Consider the following 19,479-nt stretch of genomic DNA (forward strand, 5'->3'; position numbering starts at 1 on the left):
TATGATGTCTGCTCTGCCTCCCACTGTGGAGCAATGCTTCTGAATACTAGGGCATCTGGACTCAATGGGCCTTTGGACTGAACCAGCAGGTTTTTCTTATTTTTTTATTTATTAAATTTGATTGTCGCTTCGTCTAGCCCAGGGCAACCCGAAGCGACTCACAGCCAAACAGACAGACATCTCCCAGTCTTCCTATTAAAACCAAGAGGAAGAAGAAATACACCCAAAAACATCTCGCCCACTTCTAAAAGGCTAAAGGCCAAAGACATGATTATAGAGGAAAGTTTTCCGCCTGGCGCCTAAAGATATATAATGATGGCACCAGGCAAGTCTCTCATTATACACCTTTAATAAACAGTATGTTTGCTGTTCTTAATTGCTGCAAGGATAACTGAAGATGTGGATTCAGGTAGGTAGCCGTCAAAATAAATAACAAAAATAGTCCAGTAGCACCCTAACCAAGTTTGTTCTGGGTATAACCTTTCATGTGCATGCATTTTTTAATTTATTTTGAAGATGTGGATGAATTTGCAGATGGTTTCTGAAAATGTTCTCCCCACCCCATCGTTTTTTCCTTTTCCTTTTTATTTTTATTTTGGCGGGGTGGTTTTAAGCCAAACAAAAGTGTCAACAGTTCTGATGCGAGAGTGTAAACACCTCTTGATGCCATTAGCACCGGAGCATTATGCAAATTCTCCTAATTTCTGAGAAATCATTAAATGCACAGGGCGAAGGCTGTGAATCATTTCCTGTCAAACGCACCATTAGCTTTTTCTTGCTGAATGAACAGATTTCGTTTTGAAAAGGGAAAGGGAGACAGGGTGCCGGGGGGGGGGGGGGAGGCTTTTACTGTGAAAGCCAGAGCATCGGGTCACATACCTCCCAAGCGCCCCCTTTTAAGCGGGACAGGCAGGCTTTCTCTGCCTCTGTCCCGGGGCGCCCCAATTTCATGCAGCCTGCGGACAGGGGCTGCAGAAAAAGTCCCTGCAGTGGAACGTGGCATGTGCAGTGCCGGATTTACATATAAGCTAAACAATTAAAAAATTAAAGGGAAGAAAAAAAACCACTGGATGTACATTTCCAAAATATAAGATAAAAAATAAAATAAAACCTACATACTGCAACAGTGTTTTGTGTTGTGTAGGCTCCCACAATGGGCCCCGCCTGCTAGCCTGCTCCCTCAAATATCACCGGTTTGCTCCTTTCTATATACAATCATACCTCGGGTTACAGCCGCTTCAGGTTGCGTTTTTTCGCATTTGTTGTTGTTGTGTTTAGTCGTGTCCACCTCTTCGTGACCCCCTGGACCAGAGCACGCCAGGCACTCCTGTCTTCCACTGCCTCCCGCAGTTTGGTCAGACTCATGTTTGTAGCTTCGAGAATACTGTCCAACCATCTCGTCCTCTGTCGTCCCCTTCTCCTTGTGCCCTCCATCTTTCCCAACATCAGGGTCTTTTCCAGGGAGTCTTCTCTTCTCATGAGGTGGCCAAAGTCTTGGAGCCTCAGTTTCAGGATCTGTCCTTCCAGTGAGCACTCACGGCTGATTTCCTTCAGAATGGATAGGTTTGATCTTCTTGCAGCCCACGGGACTCTCAAGAGTCTCCTCCAGCACCATGATTCAAAAGCATCCATTCTTCGGTGATCAGCCTTCTTTGTGGTCCAGCTCTCACTTCCATACATCACTACTGGGAAAACCATAGCTTTTACTATACGGACCTTTGTTGGCAAGATGATGTCTCTACTTTTTAAGATGCTGTCTAGGTTTGCCATCGCCTTTCTCCCAAGAAGCAGGCGTCTTTTAATTTTGTGACTGCTGCTTCGGGTTACAGACCACCGAAACCCAGAAGTACCAGAAGGGGTTACCTCCGGGTTTCAGCGGTTGCACATGCGCAGAAGCACTAAATTGCGCTTTGCACATGCACAGAAGCGCCGAATCACAACCCGCGCATACACAGACGTGGGTTGCGAGCGTCCACTGTATAGGGTGCCTACATTCTGCATGGATTGGTCGCATGGCAACATCTGCAAATGGCTTGAGATACTTATTAGGTCCATCAGTTACCATATAGCATATATTCAACACAAAAAAGGTGACAGTTTGTTGTTGACAAAGGACAGCTGGACATATAAAGGGCCCCATTAACTTCAGTAGTTTAGGGCCTCATCAAACTAAATCTGGCCCTGGGCACAAGAGCTGGAGTCCTCCTGCCTTCTTAATGTTGTAGGAAATTTCCCGGGTTCACTTGGACTACCAAACAAAGACACCAGCCAATAAATTAGGAGCAAAACAGCAGCCTGTAGGCCTGGTCCTTATTCCAGAGACTGTTGCAACAGAAGTTCCACCCACCACATGGGATAAGCAGGAAGGAGCCCAGAACAAAGGATGGCTCCCTCCTTTATCAGTTTTACAAAGATACCCGCAACACCCCTAAAATTACATCATGCATACATCACAAATACATCACAAATTGGGAGGGTCTGGCGACAGAAACATTGAGCATCAAGGCTTGCCCCCAATCCTTCCCTCGACCTCCACCATACACCCATCAAGCGATGCAAAAGAGATATTTACACGTCCCTCTTTCCCAGCCAAGTTAATCACACCCTTTCATCTTGATCTGGGTTTGCTACTGTTTCTGGAATGGCTACCTGTCTGGCGCTCAGGTAGATTATCAGCTAGGCAGAGGAGCTGCTGAGTACCTGAGCTCACGCTTTTGGGGTTAGGGCTGCCCTCACTCATGTCCCAAGCTCCCCCCTGAACAGAACAAAGTTGGAAATGGTGTGGTGTTGCGCATTATGTGGTGCTTTGAGGAGACATTGTGTGTGTGAACGAAAGGGGGGTGGTGGTTACACACTGTGTGCTGGAGGGGCAACCCCCCAATCGTTATAAAAAAATCCTGTGACATTCCCAAACCTGGCAAGCACTTACGGGGCTTTGGGGCACAGGACGGAGGGCTCTTGCACCCTGCCAGGGCATCACGCCTCCTTCCCCAAGCCTGGCACTGGCTTTGGGAAGGAGGCGTGAGACCTGTGCCCTGATTTTTATCAGCAGAATGTTTGGGGTGTGTGTGTGGTATGTGGTAAACTTAAGTTTTTAATGTTTGGTGCAGTGTTGTTTTTAATATTCGGTTGGAAGCCACCCAGAGTGGCTGGGGAAACCCAGCCAGATGGGCGGGGTATACATAATAAATTATTATAATTATTATTATAATTATTATTATAAACTGTATTAGGGGGGTTCCATTCAGCTGTCATCATGGATCATAGCTGTTGATCAATTCCCAAACCTTTCTGGCCCACCTATCCCTTGGTGCATTAACTTATCCACAGCGCCCCTTACCCTGCCCTATAAAAACAGCTATTCACTTCCCTGAAAGGAACTTTTATTTATTTTATTTATTAGATTTATGTACACTCTTTATCATGAGTAGAATACAGGATAAAAACATGAAAGTAAGTAAAATATAACCGCGGAACATTAACACCCCTTCCCACAAGAGAAACAAATGCACAATGGCCACAATCCATCACATAAGTTAGGTGCAACGAAAGCCCTATATAGAAAAATCATTGGATTGAAATGAAAAGGGAATTGAATTTTAAAAAATCACCCAAACTTTCACCGCAGAAGGAGCTCAAGGCATGTTCAGATCACCTGGAAATGTTTGGCATGGTTTGTTGGCATCCATCTGTCTCAGAAGACAGTGGAAGAGGGGTGCCTTTGGGGCTGAAGTCAAACTGTTGGAAGGTTTCGGCGCCTCATGTGGCTGTAGAGGCTGAAATGGGAGGGACATGTTCTGTTGCAGCGGGGGCAGAGTAAAGTGTCCGGTTGTGCCTGGAAAGAATAGGTGCAATTCAGAGATTTGCGAACTACCTCGGTGAATTTGTTAATCTGAATTAGTTCACTCCAGAAGGGAGACCCTGGAGAAATGGACACTTCTGGCCTGCTGTCTGGTAGCTTTTGGTCACGACGGAACGGCAAGAGGGAAAATGTGTCTCTTCTTCCTGCTACTTCTTTCCTATGTGAGGCTGCTTCCTCCCTCGTGGCGTCACTTTCTGGCAACGCAGCAGTTTGCAAACAAACAAAAAACTGCGTGGGGTTCGAAATGTGCGGGAGGATGTCTATTCTCTCAGCCCGCTCTGCCGCCTTTTTGTTGTGGTCTCGTGCATCAAATCCTTTTGTGCTTGGCGCTCTGACGTTTCCTTTAAAGCTTACCCAGCATGTGAAACCCGCCATGGTAGGAGGCAGAGAGGGAAAAATGGGTGGGAGGGGGAGCTTTGGGGTTCTGCGGCAGGCGGCGATGGGGACAGTTCAGTTCTGCTCCTGGCACCGTCAGGTGGCTTCCAGAGCAACGGTGGCACCACGAGAGCCAACTCTGCAGGGATGGCGGGCTGGGAAACGGACCGCTGATGCTCTTGCCTCACAGCAGCTTGAATCCTGGGACCGGGGTGTGATTTCTGAGCAGCTCCGACCAGCTTTTCCGAGGGGACAATGGAGAGCCTTCATCAGGTGGAGTGGGCTGGAATGGTCTTATTGCTACTTTTCTGCCGGTCTGCTCTCCTTGCCAAGCAGTCTGGTATGTAACCGGTGTGCTCATCCGAATGACGCTTTTGTTTCTTTAACTCTGAAGAAATGGACAGGGGAGGCTTAGGCAGGTCTATGGACCGTCTAGAGGGGCTGGGAGCTGGGGGCACGGTTATACAGTGGTACCTCGGGTTACATACGCTTCAGGTTACATACGCTTCTGGTTACAGACTCGGCTAACCCAGAAATAGTATCTCAGGTTAAGCACTTTGCTTCAGGATGAGAACAGAAATTGTGCTCTGGCAGCGCAGCAGCAGCGGGAGGGCCCATTAGCTAAAGTGGTGCTTCAGGTTAAGAACAGTTTCAGGTTAAGAACGGACCTCCGGAATGAATTAAGTACTTAACCCGAGGTACCACTGTACAGTGGTTCCGCTCCTTCCTCCTGGGCTGTGTCCAGAAAATGGTGTTGGGGGATGAGTGTTCAGACCCCTGGGCTCTCACTTGTGGGGTGCCTCAGGGTTCCGTCCTCTCCCCCATGCTTTTTAATATCTATATGAAGCCGCTGGGAGAGATCATCAGGGGGTTTGGGCTGGGTGTTCATCAGTATGCAGACAATACTAGCTAGGGGCTGGTTTGCCACAGTGGAAAATCATCTTGCGAAACTCATTGCTCCATGATGTTGCTGCTGCCACTACTCTCAGCACAATTTAACAGCCACAGAATGCAGGTGGCCACCTCCAGACGGCCAACCAGACCCTTTATAATCTTACTCCCCTCCTCTACACATCTTCCAGCTTGTCAATATCCTTCTTAAAGTGTGGAGCTCAGAACTGGAGTATCCAAATTGAATCAGGGTTTCTCAGCTCCGCTTCGATAATCAATATTTTAAATTTTCCAATGCAAATATTTTGTAAGGTTTTATGCTGTGTTATCCTCATTTACGTTCTTTATTTGCTATGCTTGATTACAAGTTCTACTAAGGAAATATATCTGTTATGTGCCTGAAGACTTATCCTTGAGCTCTAAAGACTCTGTGCGTTGATATGAAGGGTGTGTGTGTGCAACTGTCCCCTCCTTAACGGGGCCGTTGCTACAGAGGGAACTAATGTGAAAAACTTAACTCTCAATCTCAGTGCGGCATGGAAACTAGGCAGTGAGTTCCACAGTTTAACTCTGTGCTGTGGGAAGAAGGACTTCCTTCCACCTGTCCTGAATCTTCCAGCCTCCACCTTCATGAGAAGTCCACCAGTTCTGTTGTTATGAGAGAGCTGGGGAAACCTTTTCTCTATTCTTGAATAATTGCATAAACTTCTATAATACTAATGATTGCAAAGTGGAAATAAATACTGTATTTTTCACTCCATTGGGCGCACCGAAGCCCCAAAGAGCAAAGAAGCCAAGACAGCGAGCGGGATCCATCCCACTCACTGTCTTGGCTTCCTCTTTAGCCACACGCAACCTCTCCAGCTGGGAGATCCCGCTCACTGTCTTGGCTTCGTTTTTAGCCGCGGGGCTGGGGCGGGGGAAGCCCGAGCTTCCCCCGACCCCAGCCCCCAGAACGGGTCTGGGAGTGGCAGCAAGGTTGTGAAGCCTTTGGAGCGCAGCGCAAGTTCCCACTGTGCTCCAAAGGCTTCAGGCAGCTATCCCTGAAGCGTGGAGAGCGAGAGGGGTCGGTGCTCACTGACACCTCTCGCTCTCCATTGGCTCCGTAGGACGCACACACATTTCCCCTTCATTTTTGGAGGGGAAAAAGTGCGTCCTATAGAGCGAAAAATACGGTACCCTCTGATGAAAATAGGGACGTCCTATTGCATAATAATAATAATAATAATATTTTAATATGATTTTTCTTAAATTTTCTGTTTTACAATCTCAGATAAACATTTTACATACTCAAGATATCAGTGATTTCCCATCTTCCCTTTCCATGGTTCATCATACATACCTTATATCCTTGCATATTTTACCCAAACTATACCAATCAATTTACCATTATTACATCCATTCAGTTTATCTTAATCCCGCCAGCATTTTCAGCTGTACACAATTATTTTCCATACATACAATAAACATTTTCCAATCATCTGATAACTTTATTATTTATACCCCACCCATCTGACCGCATTGCCCCAGCCACTCTGGGCGGCTTCTGACATATAAAAACTTAATAAAACATTAAACATTTTTTAAAAAACTTCCCTATAGAGGGCTGCCTTCAGATGTCTTCTGAAGGTTGTATAGTTCCTTATTTCCTTGACTTTGGTTGGGGGGAATGACATAACTCCATGCCCTCCAACATTTCTCTAATGAAAATAGGGACCTCCCAAGAAAAAACGGGACATTCTGGGACCAAATCAGCAACCAGGACGGCTTCTGTAAATCTGGGATTGTCCTTTGAAAATAGGGACACTTGGAGGGTCAGGGAATATTTGCCATTTGTTCCTTGGCCCGGGGGCTGCCCAGATGGGGCCCAACTAGATGCTACGACCCCCTCTTGGGGAAGGCTGCCTTGAAAGCTTTATTGGGCTGATCTGCCAATTAAACCGAGCCGAGCTCGCTGTGCTGATTATACCACCTCTATTGGTCTGTTACCCCCCCCAACTGTATTACCTGGGTTATGAAGGCGCCCAAAAGATGTTAAAGCAAAGATTATGGGATAATGCACACAGTGACTTGCAATCTCGATCACACACAGTCTGTAGTCCGCTGGCAGTAGGAGTACAATATGGGCATGTCTTTAAGTTAACATCTTACATCAAAAACCCGGCAGTACCAAACTATCGAAGGCTTTTCACCAAAGCCAGACTATACGCCTTTCCTTCTGCAGTGTTGGATGGCAGGTTGAGAGGAGTTCCCTACCAGGACAGACTTTGCTCGTGTGCTCAAGACACTGATTCCATAAAACATATTTTGTTGCACTGTGCAAAATATGAGCAAGCCAGGGCTGAACTGATATTACCCTTGCTGGTACCTTTCCCAGGAAAATCAGAGGCTCACTATGTCAGGTTCCTATTGGAAGACCGGACAAATGCTAGAACATTAGCAGTTTTTATCGGTGGTTGGAAGAACCAATGATCCCTATATTCTGAACAAAATGCTTGTTTAACCTGGAGGTAGGCTGTATGAATTGTGTATTGCTTTGTAACAATTTCTTGGGTCTCTGGACCGTAATAAAGATTGATGATTAAACGCTTTTCTTTGAATCCCTGCGATGGGGTGAGCTCCCGTTGCTCGGTCCCTGCTCCTGCCAACCTAGCAGTTCAAAAGCACGAAGTGCAAGTAGATAAATAGGTACCACTCTGGCGGGAAAGTAAACAGCGTTTCCGTGGGCTGCTCTGGTTTCGTCAGAAGCGGCTTAGTCATGCTGGCTGCATGAACAGCAAGCTGTACGCTGGCTCCCTCGGCCAATAAAGCGAGATGAGCGCCGCAACCCCAGAGTTGGTTACAACTGGACCTAATGGTCAGGGGTCCCTTTACCTTTACCAGTTAAACCAAGCCAAGCTTGCTGTGCTGATTATATGTTTTGCTTTTGGTCTCTTTTTGCCAGCAACCTTTCGTCCATCACAGTTAGATAAACCGATGGGAGCGACGGCCAGGTTCACCTGTCGCTTGTCGGAGACCGTTCAACATTATTCCCTTAACTGGTACAAATTGGGTGACGACAAGCAGCCGAAATTACTGGACTTCGGAAAAAGGAAGTATAGCCGCACCATGCTGAACGCGACGACCTTTGAAATTAAAATCTCAGACTTAGAGTTGAACGATAGCGGGACCTACTTCTGTGGCCTCATCTGTCCCTCGCTGAAGTTGACAGAAAGCAACAGGGCGAACCTCACAGTAACAGGTTTGATACAAGTCGTTCTGGTGCTTTATGGGTGCGAATGGGTGAGAGAGTGGCAAATGCGATTCATTGTCACAGAAGCAGAACTGATGTATGTTGGGGAATGCACAACATTTATTTATTTTTCAAACAAAACTTGTTCCCCGCTTCATTGTAAGAAGCGAAAACCTCAAAGCCGTTTACGGAAAGAACGATGAAACAATAAAATCACCAGTAAGAAAAATTTGCAACAATAATCTGAGAGTTGAAAGAACTACAGATTAAACCTCAAAGCAACTTCTAAAACTGCTTGGTTGTTGTTGTTGTTTAGTCGTTTAGTCGTGTCCGACTGGCTTACCTAAACAAAATTTTTTTTACCGAAAATTGTACCATGGAAATCAATAATCAAGGATTTCCAAAAGGGTAGGTAATAAAGTGGTACCTCGGGTTACATAAGCTTCAGGTTACAGACAGTTACAGATAGGTAGCCGTGTTGGTCTGCCATAGTCAAAACAAAAAAATTCCTTCCAGTAGCACCTTAAAGACCAACTAAGTCAGTTCTTGGTATGAGCTTTCGTGTGCATGCACACTTCTTCAGATACACTGAAACAGAAGTTTCCAGACCCTTCTATATAGTGAGAAGTTGGGGAGGGGTATTACTCAGAAGGGTGGTGGGAATGGGTGATTGGCAGATAGCTGGTTACAGACACTTCAGGTTACAGACTTCGCTAACCCAGAAATAGTGCTTCAGGTTAAGAACTTTGCTTCAGGATGAGAACAGAAATCGTGCTTTGGCGGCGCGGCGGCAGCAGGAGGCCCCATTGACTAAAGTGTTGCTTAAGGTTAAGAACTGTTTCAGGTTAAGAATGGACCTCCGGAATGAGTTAAGTACTTAACCTGAGGTACCACTGTACCACACCAAAAGATTGAGTCATCCTATTTTCCCATGGGGGTCTGAACTGACAGTGTCTGATCAGGAATGAGACCTTGGGGTCATTGTGGATAGCTCAGTGAAGATGTACCTGCAGATTCTTGCTAGCTTCCAAGTAGATTGATTAACTGGCTCAGTTTATGGGCTTATCCTATATACCGTATTTTTCGCTCTATAGGACCCACCGGACCATAGGACGCACTGGACCATAGGAGGGGGAGGATAGGAAAAAATAAATTCTCCCCCTCTCTGCTCAGTGCCCCTTCAGCGAAGCGGCAGGAAAAATGGAGCCCCTTCCATTTCTCCTCCCACTTCGCTGAAGGGGTGCTGCGCAAAGAGGGAAAACTGTGCAGCACCTCTCCAGCGTAGCGAAGCCCGGAGAGCAAGAGGGATCGGTGTGCACTGACCCCTCTCACTCTCCAGGCTTCAGACGGCTATCCGCAAGCCTTCAGAGCGCAGCGGGAACTCCTGCTGCGCTCTGAAGGCTTGCAGATAGCTGCCTGAAGCCCCCGGAGCACAGCGGGAGTTCGCGCTGCGCTCCGGGGGCTTCAGGTGGCTTCAGCGAAAGCAACGCGAAGCCTCCGGAGCACAGGGGGAGCTCTCCCTCTGCGCTTCGGAGGCTTCACGTTGCTATCGCTGAAGCCAAGGAGCCTGCATTCACTCCATAAGACGCACACACATTTCCCCTTAATTTTTGAAGGGGGAAAAGTGCGTCTTATAGAGCGAAAAATGCAGTAATACAAATATAGGACATGAAAAGATGGATCATCAACGTGTCAACCTTGGTCATTTTAAAGCATAGATAGGTTGATGGCAAACGGGAGCAATTATTTTAGTGGCCTTGACCTCATGCCTGATCGCAGTCACGTAGACTCAGAAGTAAATCATATTAACATTATTGGAACCAAGGCTGCTCCCATACTGTCCCTGTTATGTGGGTAAGAGTCAGCCCCACACTCTGCAATGACTCTTGGATTAGTGCTAAGCATGATCTTCTTATGCTGGATTAGCCTTGGGATGGACCCAAAATTTTGGAGCCAGTCAGTGACTTTGCTTTTCTGCTTCCAACCCTCAGAGAAACAACTTGAGGCTGGACTACCGTCGGAGGAGACAAAGCCTGGATTGCCGTCAGAGGAGAGGGAGGATCACGGAGAGATCCTCCTTGCTGTCGTCGGAGTTGGGCTGTTTCTAGTGCTCCCAGTTTTGTGTTACTACCTCTTTAACCTCATCCAGAAAAGGCAAGGTGGGCGTCTCACCTGCTTGACCCAATTTCCTCTCTCCCGGGCATCTTATATAAGAGGGGTGGCCAACTCCCAAGAGACTGCGATCTACTCGCAAAGGCTGGCAGTGATCCACCCCTTTTTGGGGTTCAGGTCAAAGTTGTGGAACTTTATTTTAGGTCGTTTTTTTAGGGGAGCCAAATTTATTGAACTCACAGACGTCCAGTGATCATCTGAAGGCAGCCCTGTTCAGGGACGTTTTTAATATTTAACGCTGTATTGTTTTTAATACTTGATTGGGAGGCATTTGTAACTCGAGGTACTGCTGTATTCTGTTGGGAGCTGCCCAGAGTGGCTGGGGAAACTCAGCCAGATGGGCGGGGTATAAATAATAAATTATTATTATTATTGTTGTTGTTGTTGTTGTTGTTATTATTATTATTATTATTATTATTAATCTGGCTGGGTTTCCCTAGCCACTCTGGGCAGCTCCCAACAGAATACAGCAGTACCTCGAGTTACAAATGCCTCAGATTACAAACAAATCAGGTTACAAACTCCGCTAACCTGGAAGAGTTACCTCGAGTTGAGAACTTTGCCCCAGGATGAGAACGGAAATCGTGTGCCGGCAGCGCAGAGGCAGCAAGAGGCACGATTAGCAAAAGCCCGCCTCTAGTTAAGAACAGTTTCAGGTTAAGAACGGAACTCTGGAACGAATTAAGTCTGTACCTAGAGCTACCACTGTATTAAAAACACGATAAAACATCAAACATTAAAAACTTCCCTAAACAGGGCTGCCTTCAGATGTCTTCTAAAAGTCAGATAGTTTTTTATTTCCTTGACATCTGAAGGGAGGGTGTTCCACAGGGCAGGTGCCACTACTGAGAAGGCCCTCTCTCTGGTTCCCTGCAACCTCACTTCTCGTAATGAGGGAACCACCATAAGGCCCTCGGAGCTGGACCTAAGTGTCCGGGCAGAACAATGGGGGTGGAGATGCTCCTTCAGGTATACTAGACCGAGGCCGTTTCGGGCTTTAAAGGTCACTTGTGCTCGGAAATGTACTGGGAGCCAATGTAGTTCTTTTAGGACTGGTGTTATATGGTCCCGGCAACTGTTCCCAGTCACCAGTCTGGCAACCATATTCTGGATGAGTTGTAGTTTCTGAGTCACCTTCAAAGGTAGCCCCATGCTCAACACTTGAATTCTAACCGCTTGTATCCTTTTGCAGAGGAAGAAAAACTGCAGGATGAAAATGCTCCCTTGGTAAGTTCCCTTTTGCTCAGAGAGCTTCGCTTGCTGTTGGCCCCTTCTGACGCTGGCACTTGGCTGATGCAATTCAAACCACATCCTGTTTGGCCCCCAACGCTCTTTCGTACAGACACAGGCCCAACCAGGCAGCTGTTCTGTTGCACGGGTATTCTGCAAGATGTTTTATTTGGACACAGACATTTAAAGCACTATGATACTACTTTACATAGTGCTGGCTGCGTACCAAAAGGATTCTGGAAAATGCACTTTGTTAAGGGTTCTGAGAGCTGCTTGTTGTTGTTGTTCAGCCGTTTAGTCATGACCCCCTGGACCAGAGCATGCCAGGCACTCCTGTCTTCCACTGCCTCCCGCAGTTTGGTCAAACTCAAGCTGGTAGCTTCGAGAACACTGTCCCACCATCTCGCCCTCTGTCGTCCCCTTCTCCTTGTGCCCTCCATCTTTCCCAACATCAGGGTCTTTTCTAGGGAGTCTTCTCATGAGGTGGCCAAAGTCTTGGAGCCTCAGCTTCTGTCCTTCCAGTGAGCACTCAGGGCTGATCTCCTTGCAGTCCATGGGACTCTCAAGAGTCTCCTCCAGCACCATAATTCAAAAGCATCCATTCTTCGGCCATCAGCCTTTTTCATGGTCCAGCTCTCGCTTCCATACATCACTACTGGGAAAACCATAGCTTTAACTATACGGATCTTGGTTGGCAAGGTGATGTCTCTGCTTTTTAAGATGCTGTCTAGGTTTGTCATTGCTTTTCTCCCAAGAATCAGGCGTCTTTTAATTTTGTGACTGCTGTCACCATCTGCAGTGATCATGGAGCCCAAGAAAGTGAAATCTCTCACTGCCTCCATTTCTTCCCCTTCTATTTGCCAGGAGGTGATGGGACCAGTGGCCATGATCTTAGTTTTTTTGATGTTGAGCTTCAGACCATATTTTGCACTCTCCTCTTTCACCCTCAATAAAAGGTTCTTTAATTCCTCCTCACTTTCTGCCATCAAGGTTGTGTCATCTGCATATCTGAGGCTGTTGATGTTTCTTCCGCCAATCATAATTCCGGCTTGGGATTCATCCAGCCCAGCCTTTCGCATGATGAATTCTGCATATAAGTTAAATAAGCAGGGAGACAATATACAGCCTTGTCATATTCCTTTCCCAATTTTGAACCAATCAGTTGTTCCATAGGAGCTTCTAGGAGATCCCTATTCCCCTCTGGGCGTGACGATTCCCAGAGCTCCCTGGAATGTGGGATTAATTGTTAAACCCCTCTGGGAGTTGTAGCTCCATCAGAGGCAAATTTGGGGGAGCGATGCACTGGGCACACTGGCGGAGGAAGAGGGGGCAGGAGAGCCTACCACCCCCGGCACCATCGGGGAGGGGGGGTACCATCGTGGCCGCCCCCGACATGCACCTCACCCCCCCACCGCACCAGGCTGCATTCACAAAGCAGTTTTTTGGGGGGGATCAAAGTTGTTGGGCATTTTGGGGGAACATCTCTCCCCCCCAATTTTTTGGGGGGCTTTTCAAAGTGTTTTTAATTTTCTTTTAATCACCCTACTTGCTACACGTCTGGGTTTTCCTGGACATTTTGCCTATTCAGTGTAAATCTGCCATGGCACCATTTTCAAGTCCAATTCCCCCCAGACGTATGGCAGCCCTAAGTTTGTTCCATTTTCCTGATGCTCCCCTAACTGGTAATTTCCACATAATTTTTTTTCTTTAGCTTTCACACAACACAGAAGCCAGTTATGGAAACAGCAGAATACAGCACAATTTCCTCTGTTATCTGCTTTCAGAAATAAATCTGTTTGCAAATAACACAGGAATGAGTCCAAAAATTATAGAAGTGGATTTTACAATTTGCCACATCTCAAATATATGGATCCGTTGTTGCTTTGCAGAGGTGCTGTAGCTAGCAAATGAGGAGCAAGAAATAAGCCAAAACATTTATTGTTTAAAAAGCAAGCAGGAAATTTCAGGATATGCAAGGATTGGAAATGAAGCAGTCTGACTGCCCTGAAATGTTTGCTGGTGGAAAGAAGCATTGAAAGCCTCATGAGCACAAATCATCATGACTGTGCAATAAAAAGGATGTCTAGAGGGACCTACACATAGAAAACAAGCTCGTCTGGAAAAATAGCCCTTTACAGTCGTACCTTGGTTTTCAAACAGCTTAGTTCTCAAACGTTTTGGCTCCCGGAAGTGACTGTTCTGGTTTGTGAACGATTTTTGGAAGCCGAACGTCCGACGGGGCTTCTGCGGCTTCTGAGTGGCTGCAGGAACTTCAGCGTGCAGCCAATCGGAAGCCACGCTGAACCTTTTAGAAGTCGAACGGACTTCCGGAACAGATTCCGTTCAACTTCCAACTTCCTGAGATGCTCGTTTGTCTGTGTTTTTAGCCACACAACTTTCCACCGGCAGCTTGAAAGATAAAACGCAGCCAAAACTGGCAAACGGATCCACGTAGAATTATCGTCGTTGAAACACAGATAAAACAAAACAAACTAATATAAGCAATTAAATTGTGTGTTTGGGTTGGCCTGCCAAAATAAAAATGTTTTCAGCAAACATTTGAAGCAGTATAGGAAGGGCGGCTGCCTAAGGGGACCCCTAGATGCCATCCAGACTAACCCTCGAATCCTATAACAATGTTTTTGGGGAACTAGTGCAGAGGGTGGGTAGGAATTTCAACCAAGCATTTCATCAGGCCCCCTCCGTCCCTGATCACCAAAGTCCAACTCATTTCTAATACTGAGGGCTGCCTAGAGTGATAGAACACCCCAGAACCAGCTGCAGGAGAGAATGGTATGACCCTCCTTCGTATATCACTATCTCTGTACTGCTCCACTTCAGACTGTGCTCAGGAGAGGGTTTATCTGTCTGAATGCTTCCGCACATAAAAAACTCCTTGCAGTTGTAGTAAACTTTCACATCGGGAGAACGAGAATTTTTCCTCCCTGATATGCTAATTTTCTGCCTGCGGGGTTTTTCCTGTTTATAAGGGGAAGTACCTGCAGACGCAGCCGGGGCAATTTGTGAACTCTGCCTATCACTCTCTTCCACATGCTGCAGAACCAGGTGGCAAGAATCCTGAGGTGGCCAAATGGGCAGCCCCACTTCAAACCGCAGGAGGGGAATGTGCTCTTTTGTCTACTCACCAGCCGGCATTTTAAAACTCCACGCAAGTAGACAACAAGCACATCAGGGAGAAACATTCCAGCATGTTTCTTGCGGCACTGGTTTTCTACATGCAGGGAGCTTTTTAAATGCAAGCTGCCCATTTGCCTAGCGTCCTCCTTCTGGCAGCACACAGCCAGAGCCCCCCGAGAGCCAACAAGCCGTGCATGGAAGGACTGCTATTCAGGATTATACATTCCCTTTGAACGTGGAGACTCCATTTAATGATCCATACATTTGTCATATTAAGGTCACAGAAGGAGGCTGCTGGATCAGGCCGTCTTAAAGCTAGGGGTCAAAGTAAGAAAGACAAATTCTCTTTAGTTTGGTGCGACTTCATTGGTTTTGAAAAAGACATGAACAGGCCTCCTTAAAGGTAAAGGGACCCCTGACCATTAGGTCCAGTAGCGGCCGACTCTGGGGTTGTGGCGCTCATCTCGCTTTACTGGCCGAGGGAGCCGGCGTACAGCTTCCGGGTCATGTGGCCAGCATGACTAAGCCGCTTCTGGCGAACCAGAGTAGCACACGGAAACGCCGTTTACCTTCCTGCCAGAGCGGTTACCTATTTATCTACTTGTACTTTGATGTGCTTTCGAACTGCTAGGTTGGCAGGAGCAGGGACCGAGCAACGGGAGCTCACCCTGTCACGGGGATTCGAACCGCCGACCTTCTGATCGGCAAGCCCTAGGCTCTGTGGTTTAACCCACAGCGCCACCCGCGTCCCTCAGGCCTCCTTAGGTGTATATAAATGGACATGGTTAGTCCTTTGAGGCCACCCAAGTTGCTGGCCGTCACTGCAGAAGTGAGTTCCATAGTTTCACTATGTTCCTAGTACTGAGTAGCTTCTTAAAAACAAACAAACAAACAATGGCCTTTTTTTGGGGTAAAATCTTTTTTTATTAAGTTTTACTTTACAAATTTAAATTCAAACATTAAGCCTCATCATTCAGGATTCCCTGAATGCTTTGACTCTCTCTGCCCTTCCATGGTTACCATTTCCCATCTTTTTTCAACTGCTTCACTTATTTTCTCTATTTTTCTCAAATAGCCCATTTTTACCCTAATTTCTAGTACAGTCATACCTCGGGTTACAGCCGCTTCAGGTTGTATTTTTTCGGGTTACGGACCCGCCAAAACCTGGAAGTACCGGAACAGGTTACATCCGGGTTTCAGCGGTCACACATGCACAGAAGCACTAAATCGTGCTTTGCACATGCTCAGAAGCACCAAATTGCAACCCGTAGCGGCGCATCATGCACAGGTCACATTCGCAACCCGAGCGTCCACTGTACACTACAAGCATTATTCAAACCCTGCCAACGTTTTTAGTTGTTTACAGTGTTCTCTATGATACGTTGTAAAACCTCATTCCTTCTTCAAGTTCTTCTCTTCCTGGTTTCTGATTTTCCCGGTCCATTTCGCCATTCTGGTCCATCATCTTCATCAGCGATTTGCCTCTGGTTGGGGCTTTACAGTGGCGTAGCGTGGGTTGTCAGCACCCGGGGCAAGGCAAGTAATTTGCACCCCCTAACCCCAGGATTTGCACCCCCTAACCCTAACCCCCAGATGTTGCGGCCGGCCCCCCTGCACCCCCCACGATATGCCACTGGGACTTTAATCTTCTTTCCTTCTCAAAACTGGCCTGTTTTTTAACCCTCCCTCTTTTGCTGTACCTAAAGGAAGAAGGCCCTCCCGCCGTGAGCGTTTTCACCGTGGATTATGGGGTGCTGGAATTCCGGGCAGCAGACAATGCTCAGAGAGCCCCCCAAGAGCGCTTCGCTTCCGACCAGACCGAATATGCCACCATCATCTTCCCCCCGGAAAAGCCGGTCGCTGCCAAAGGAGGCAAAAGGACTAAGAAATCGAAGAGCTGCCCCAGCAGAACGGAGCCGCACTGAAGGGGCGGAAGCAAAACCTCACCCTTTAAAACTTTGCATTCTTCCCAATTCCTCAAAGGTCCCGGGACCACATTGCAAGCATTGGGGATTCATTTGCAAAGTCAGAACATGCCGGGGCTCAAAGCCGCCTGGAAGCCACATCTTCTGCACGACAACCCTTGCCACTGCATTGCAGAAGCACGCAGGCCACACTGCACATGCTCAGAGGCACTGTTGTCATAGGACCTGTTAATGGAGAAATCTGAGGGCTCCCTTGGACAAAAAACAAGGACAGCAGCCAGGAATCCCAGAGCAAAACAGCAGCCAGTAGGCATGGTCTTTATTGAAGACTGTCGCGACAGGACTCCCACCTGCCACCAGGTGGAACAAGCTGGAAGCCCCAAACAAAAGAGAACCCAAACTTTTATTAGCTGCTAATCCCCATGTTAGCCCCCACCCAAACTACATCACTAATACATCGTGGTTACATCATGAAAGGGGAGGTCTGGTGGCAGTAATCTGAGCATCCTGGACTCTGCCCCATGGTTTTCCTTGCCCTCCACCAAACACCCATCAAGTGTAACAAAAAAGATATTTACATTTCCCTGTTTCCCAGCCAAGTTAATTACACTCTTTAGTCTTCATCTGGGTTTGTTATTTCTGGAATGGCTACCTGTCTAGCGCTCAGGTATCAGGATACCAGGGACTATCACTCAGGCAGAGGGGCTGCTGAGTAGTTGAGCTCAATTGTCTATATGAATTTCAGAAGTTTCCCAGTGAGCCAGTACAGAGATACATTGATCAGTGAATTCTTACATTTGGTATCGTGCAGCAGAGGCCCTTTGAACAGATAGGAAGAAACTGTGATGAAGTGTTTTGTGGGGACAAATCACAAAAGTCACAAAAGTGATTGTGCTGATTTTGGTGGGCTGCATGTGCACGATATCTTCTGGAGGGGCAACCCCCCACCACAAGCTATACATAAATTCCTGCAACAGACCGAACCCAGGCTCCTGGGGTAAGCTGGCCTATATCCTCAGGTGCCAGTCTTGACTCGTAGTGACTCGCCAGAGCCTCACGCCGAGAAGTGGGTGCTCTGCTGACTCGATCTTACTAAGTCATCCGCTTCCTGGGGAAATGTGCGTCTCTTTTGATGACACAGAGATTTCCAAAGACTGCAGCAAACCCATTTCTGGTCTGTCGCTGATTCGTTTCGGAAGTCTGCCCTCAGCCTGCCCAGGTGGAAAAAGCGACTGGCAACTTTCCGACAGAGCTGGGACTAGTGTGCATAGAATCCGATAACTGCAGAGCTGGAAGGGACCCTCAAGGGTCATCTAGTCCAACCCCCTGCAATGCAGGAATAGCCGTTAAAACTGGTGCTAAGCATGGCCGTTGGGCGCACAATTCCTGGTGCTTTCATTTACCTGGGGGTCCTGGGAAGACCCCCGTCCCTCTGCCCAACGCACTGCCTGGAGCAGGGTGGGGAGGGGGTTAAATGAAAGAGGTAAGGGGATGGAGGGAGAGGCTGGAGCGTAGAGAGAGGGAGGGACCTGGGACAGACCAGGGTTCGAATCTTCCACTTGGCCATGCAGCTCACTGGGTGACCTTGGGACAGTCACTGCCTCTTGGCTTTAACCTACCTCACAGGATTGTTGTGGCGATTAAATTAGAAGTGGGGGAACCATGTATGCCACTTTGAGCTCCTTGGAGGGGAAAAAGAAAAGGTTATAAATGCAAGCAGTCAATCAATCAATCATTCTCTGGCTGTAATACTTGGTTTGAATACTAGGAACCTCTCTCACTCCTGAAAGAGCCTGACCATTATTTCTAAAAGTGTAGAAAACTATTTTGTCAATACAAGGGTTGGGTTTTTTGTGTGTGGTGGTGGGATATTCTGATTGCTGCTGAATACTGCATCATGGGATGTTTTCAAGGTCAGGTGTTCATTTTGTACTGTTTCCAAACCTCCTCCTCCTCCTGTTTTAATGCTATTTTCAGCTGTTTTTAATTCTATGCTTGTAAATCCGCTTGATTTGCATGCAAATGGTGATTCTTAATAAAAAAATTCCTTCCAGTAGCACCTTAGAGACCAACTAAGTTCGTTCTTGGTATGAGCTTTCGTGTGCATGCACACTTCTTCAGATACTTAAATCATCATCTATAAGCCTTTTAAATGGAATTGTTATAGGAATCTATCTGCACATAAATAAAATGCATGTATATATTTTATCAGCTGCCTTGGAGGCAGGATGTAAATTTCTATCAATCCCTATAGCTGTTTCAGCGCCTGATAACTTGCCAAAGTTCTTCCCACCTTGAATTTTTTGTCCTTTAGAAGTGTTCCTAGTTTTGCATGTGGGGAATTTATATTTATTTTTGGTAATTTCTCGCTGGGTTCGTTGAGCGGGAGGTGTCTGTGAGATTGCTCTTGCAACAGTTCTGGGAGAGGTTGTATCACACTGCGCCCGGCAGGCTGTTGTGATGCTATTCACACTTACGCAGAAACTGTGACTTGTGCTGTTCAGATTTCCCACTCTGCTGCCATTGCAAGCTCTGAGAACCAAAGTGCTGCTGCCCGTGCGGTCTGCGGCCCACGCTGCACCACCAAGCGCAAGGCGAACTCTGCACGTGGCAATGCCGATCTGTTACAATACATCATGTGCATACAACTGTCA

The 19,479-nt window shown here is 47.1% G+C and overlaps 1 protein-coding gene across 1 annotated transcript; it reads left to right on the plus strand.

Moving 5' to 3' along the window:
* The first annotated feature begins 4,214 nt into the window (after nucleotides 1-4,214).
* On the plus strand, nucleotides 4,215-18,879 carry PDCD1 (programmed cell death 1). Its single transcript, XM_083739938.1, has 5 exons — nucleotides 4,215-4,577; nucleotides 8,073-8,369; nucleotides 10,352-10,519; nucleotides 11,725-11,759; nucleotides 16,607-18,879. Exons 1-5 carry the CDS (start codon nucleotides 4,493-4,495, stop codon nucleotides 16,823-16,825), a joined length of 804 nt encoding a protein of 267 aa, XP_083596064.1. The 5' UTR covers nucleotides 4,215-4,492; the 3' UTR covers nucleotides 16,826-18,879.
* Nucleotides 18,880-19,479: the final 600 nt, after the last annotated feature.

This window comes from Podarcis gaigeae (genome assembly GCF_964106915.1).
Source record: "Podarcis gaigeae genome assembly, chromosome: 5".
Lineage (NCBI taxonomy): Eukaryota > Metazoa > Chordata > Lepidosauria > Squamata > Lacertidae > Podarcis > Podarcis gaigeae.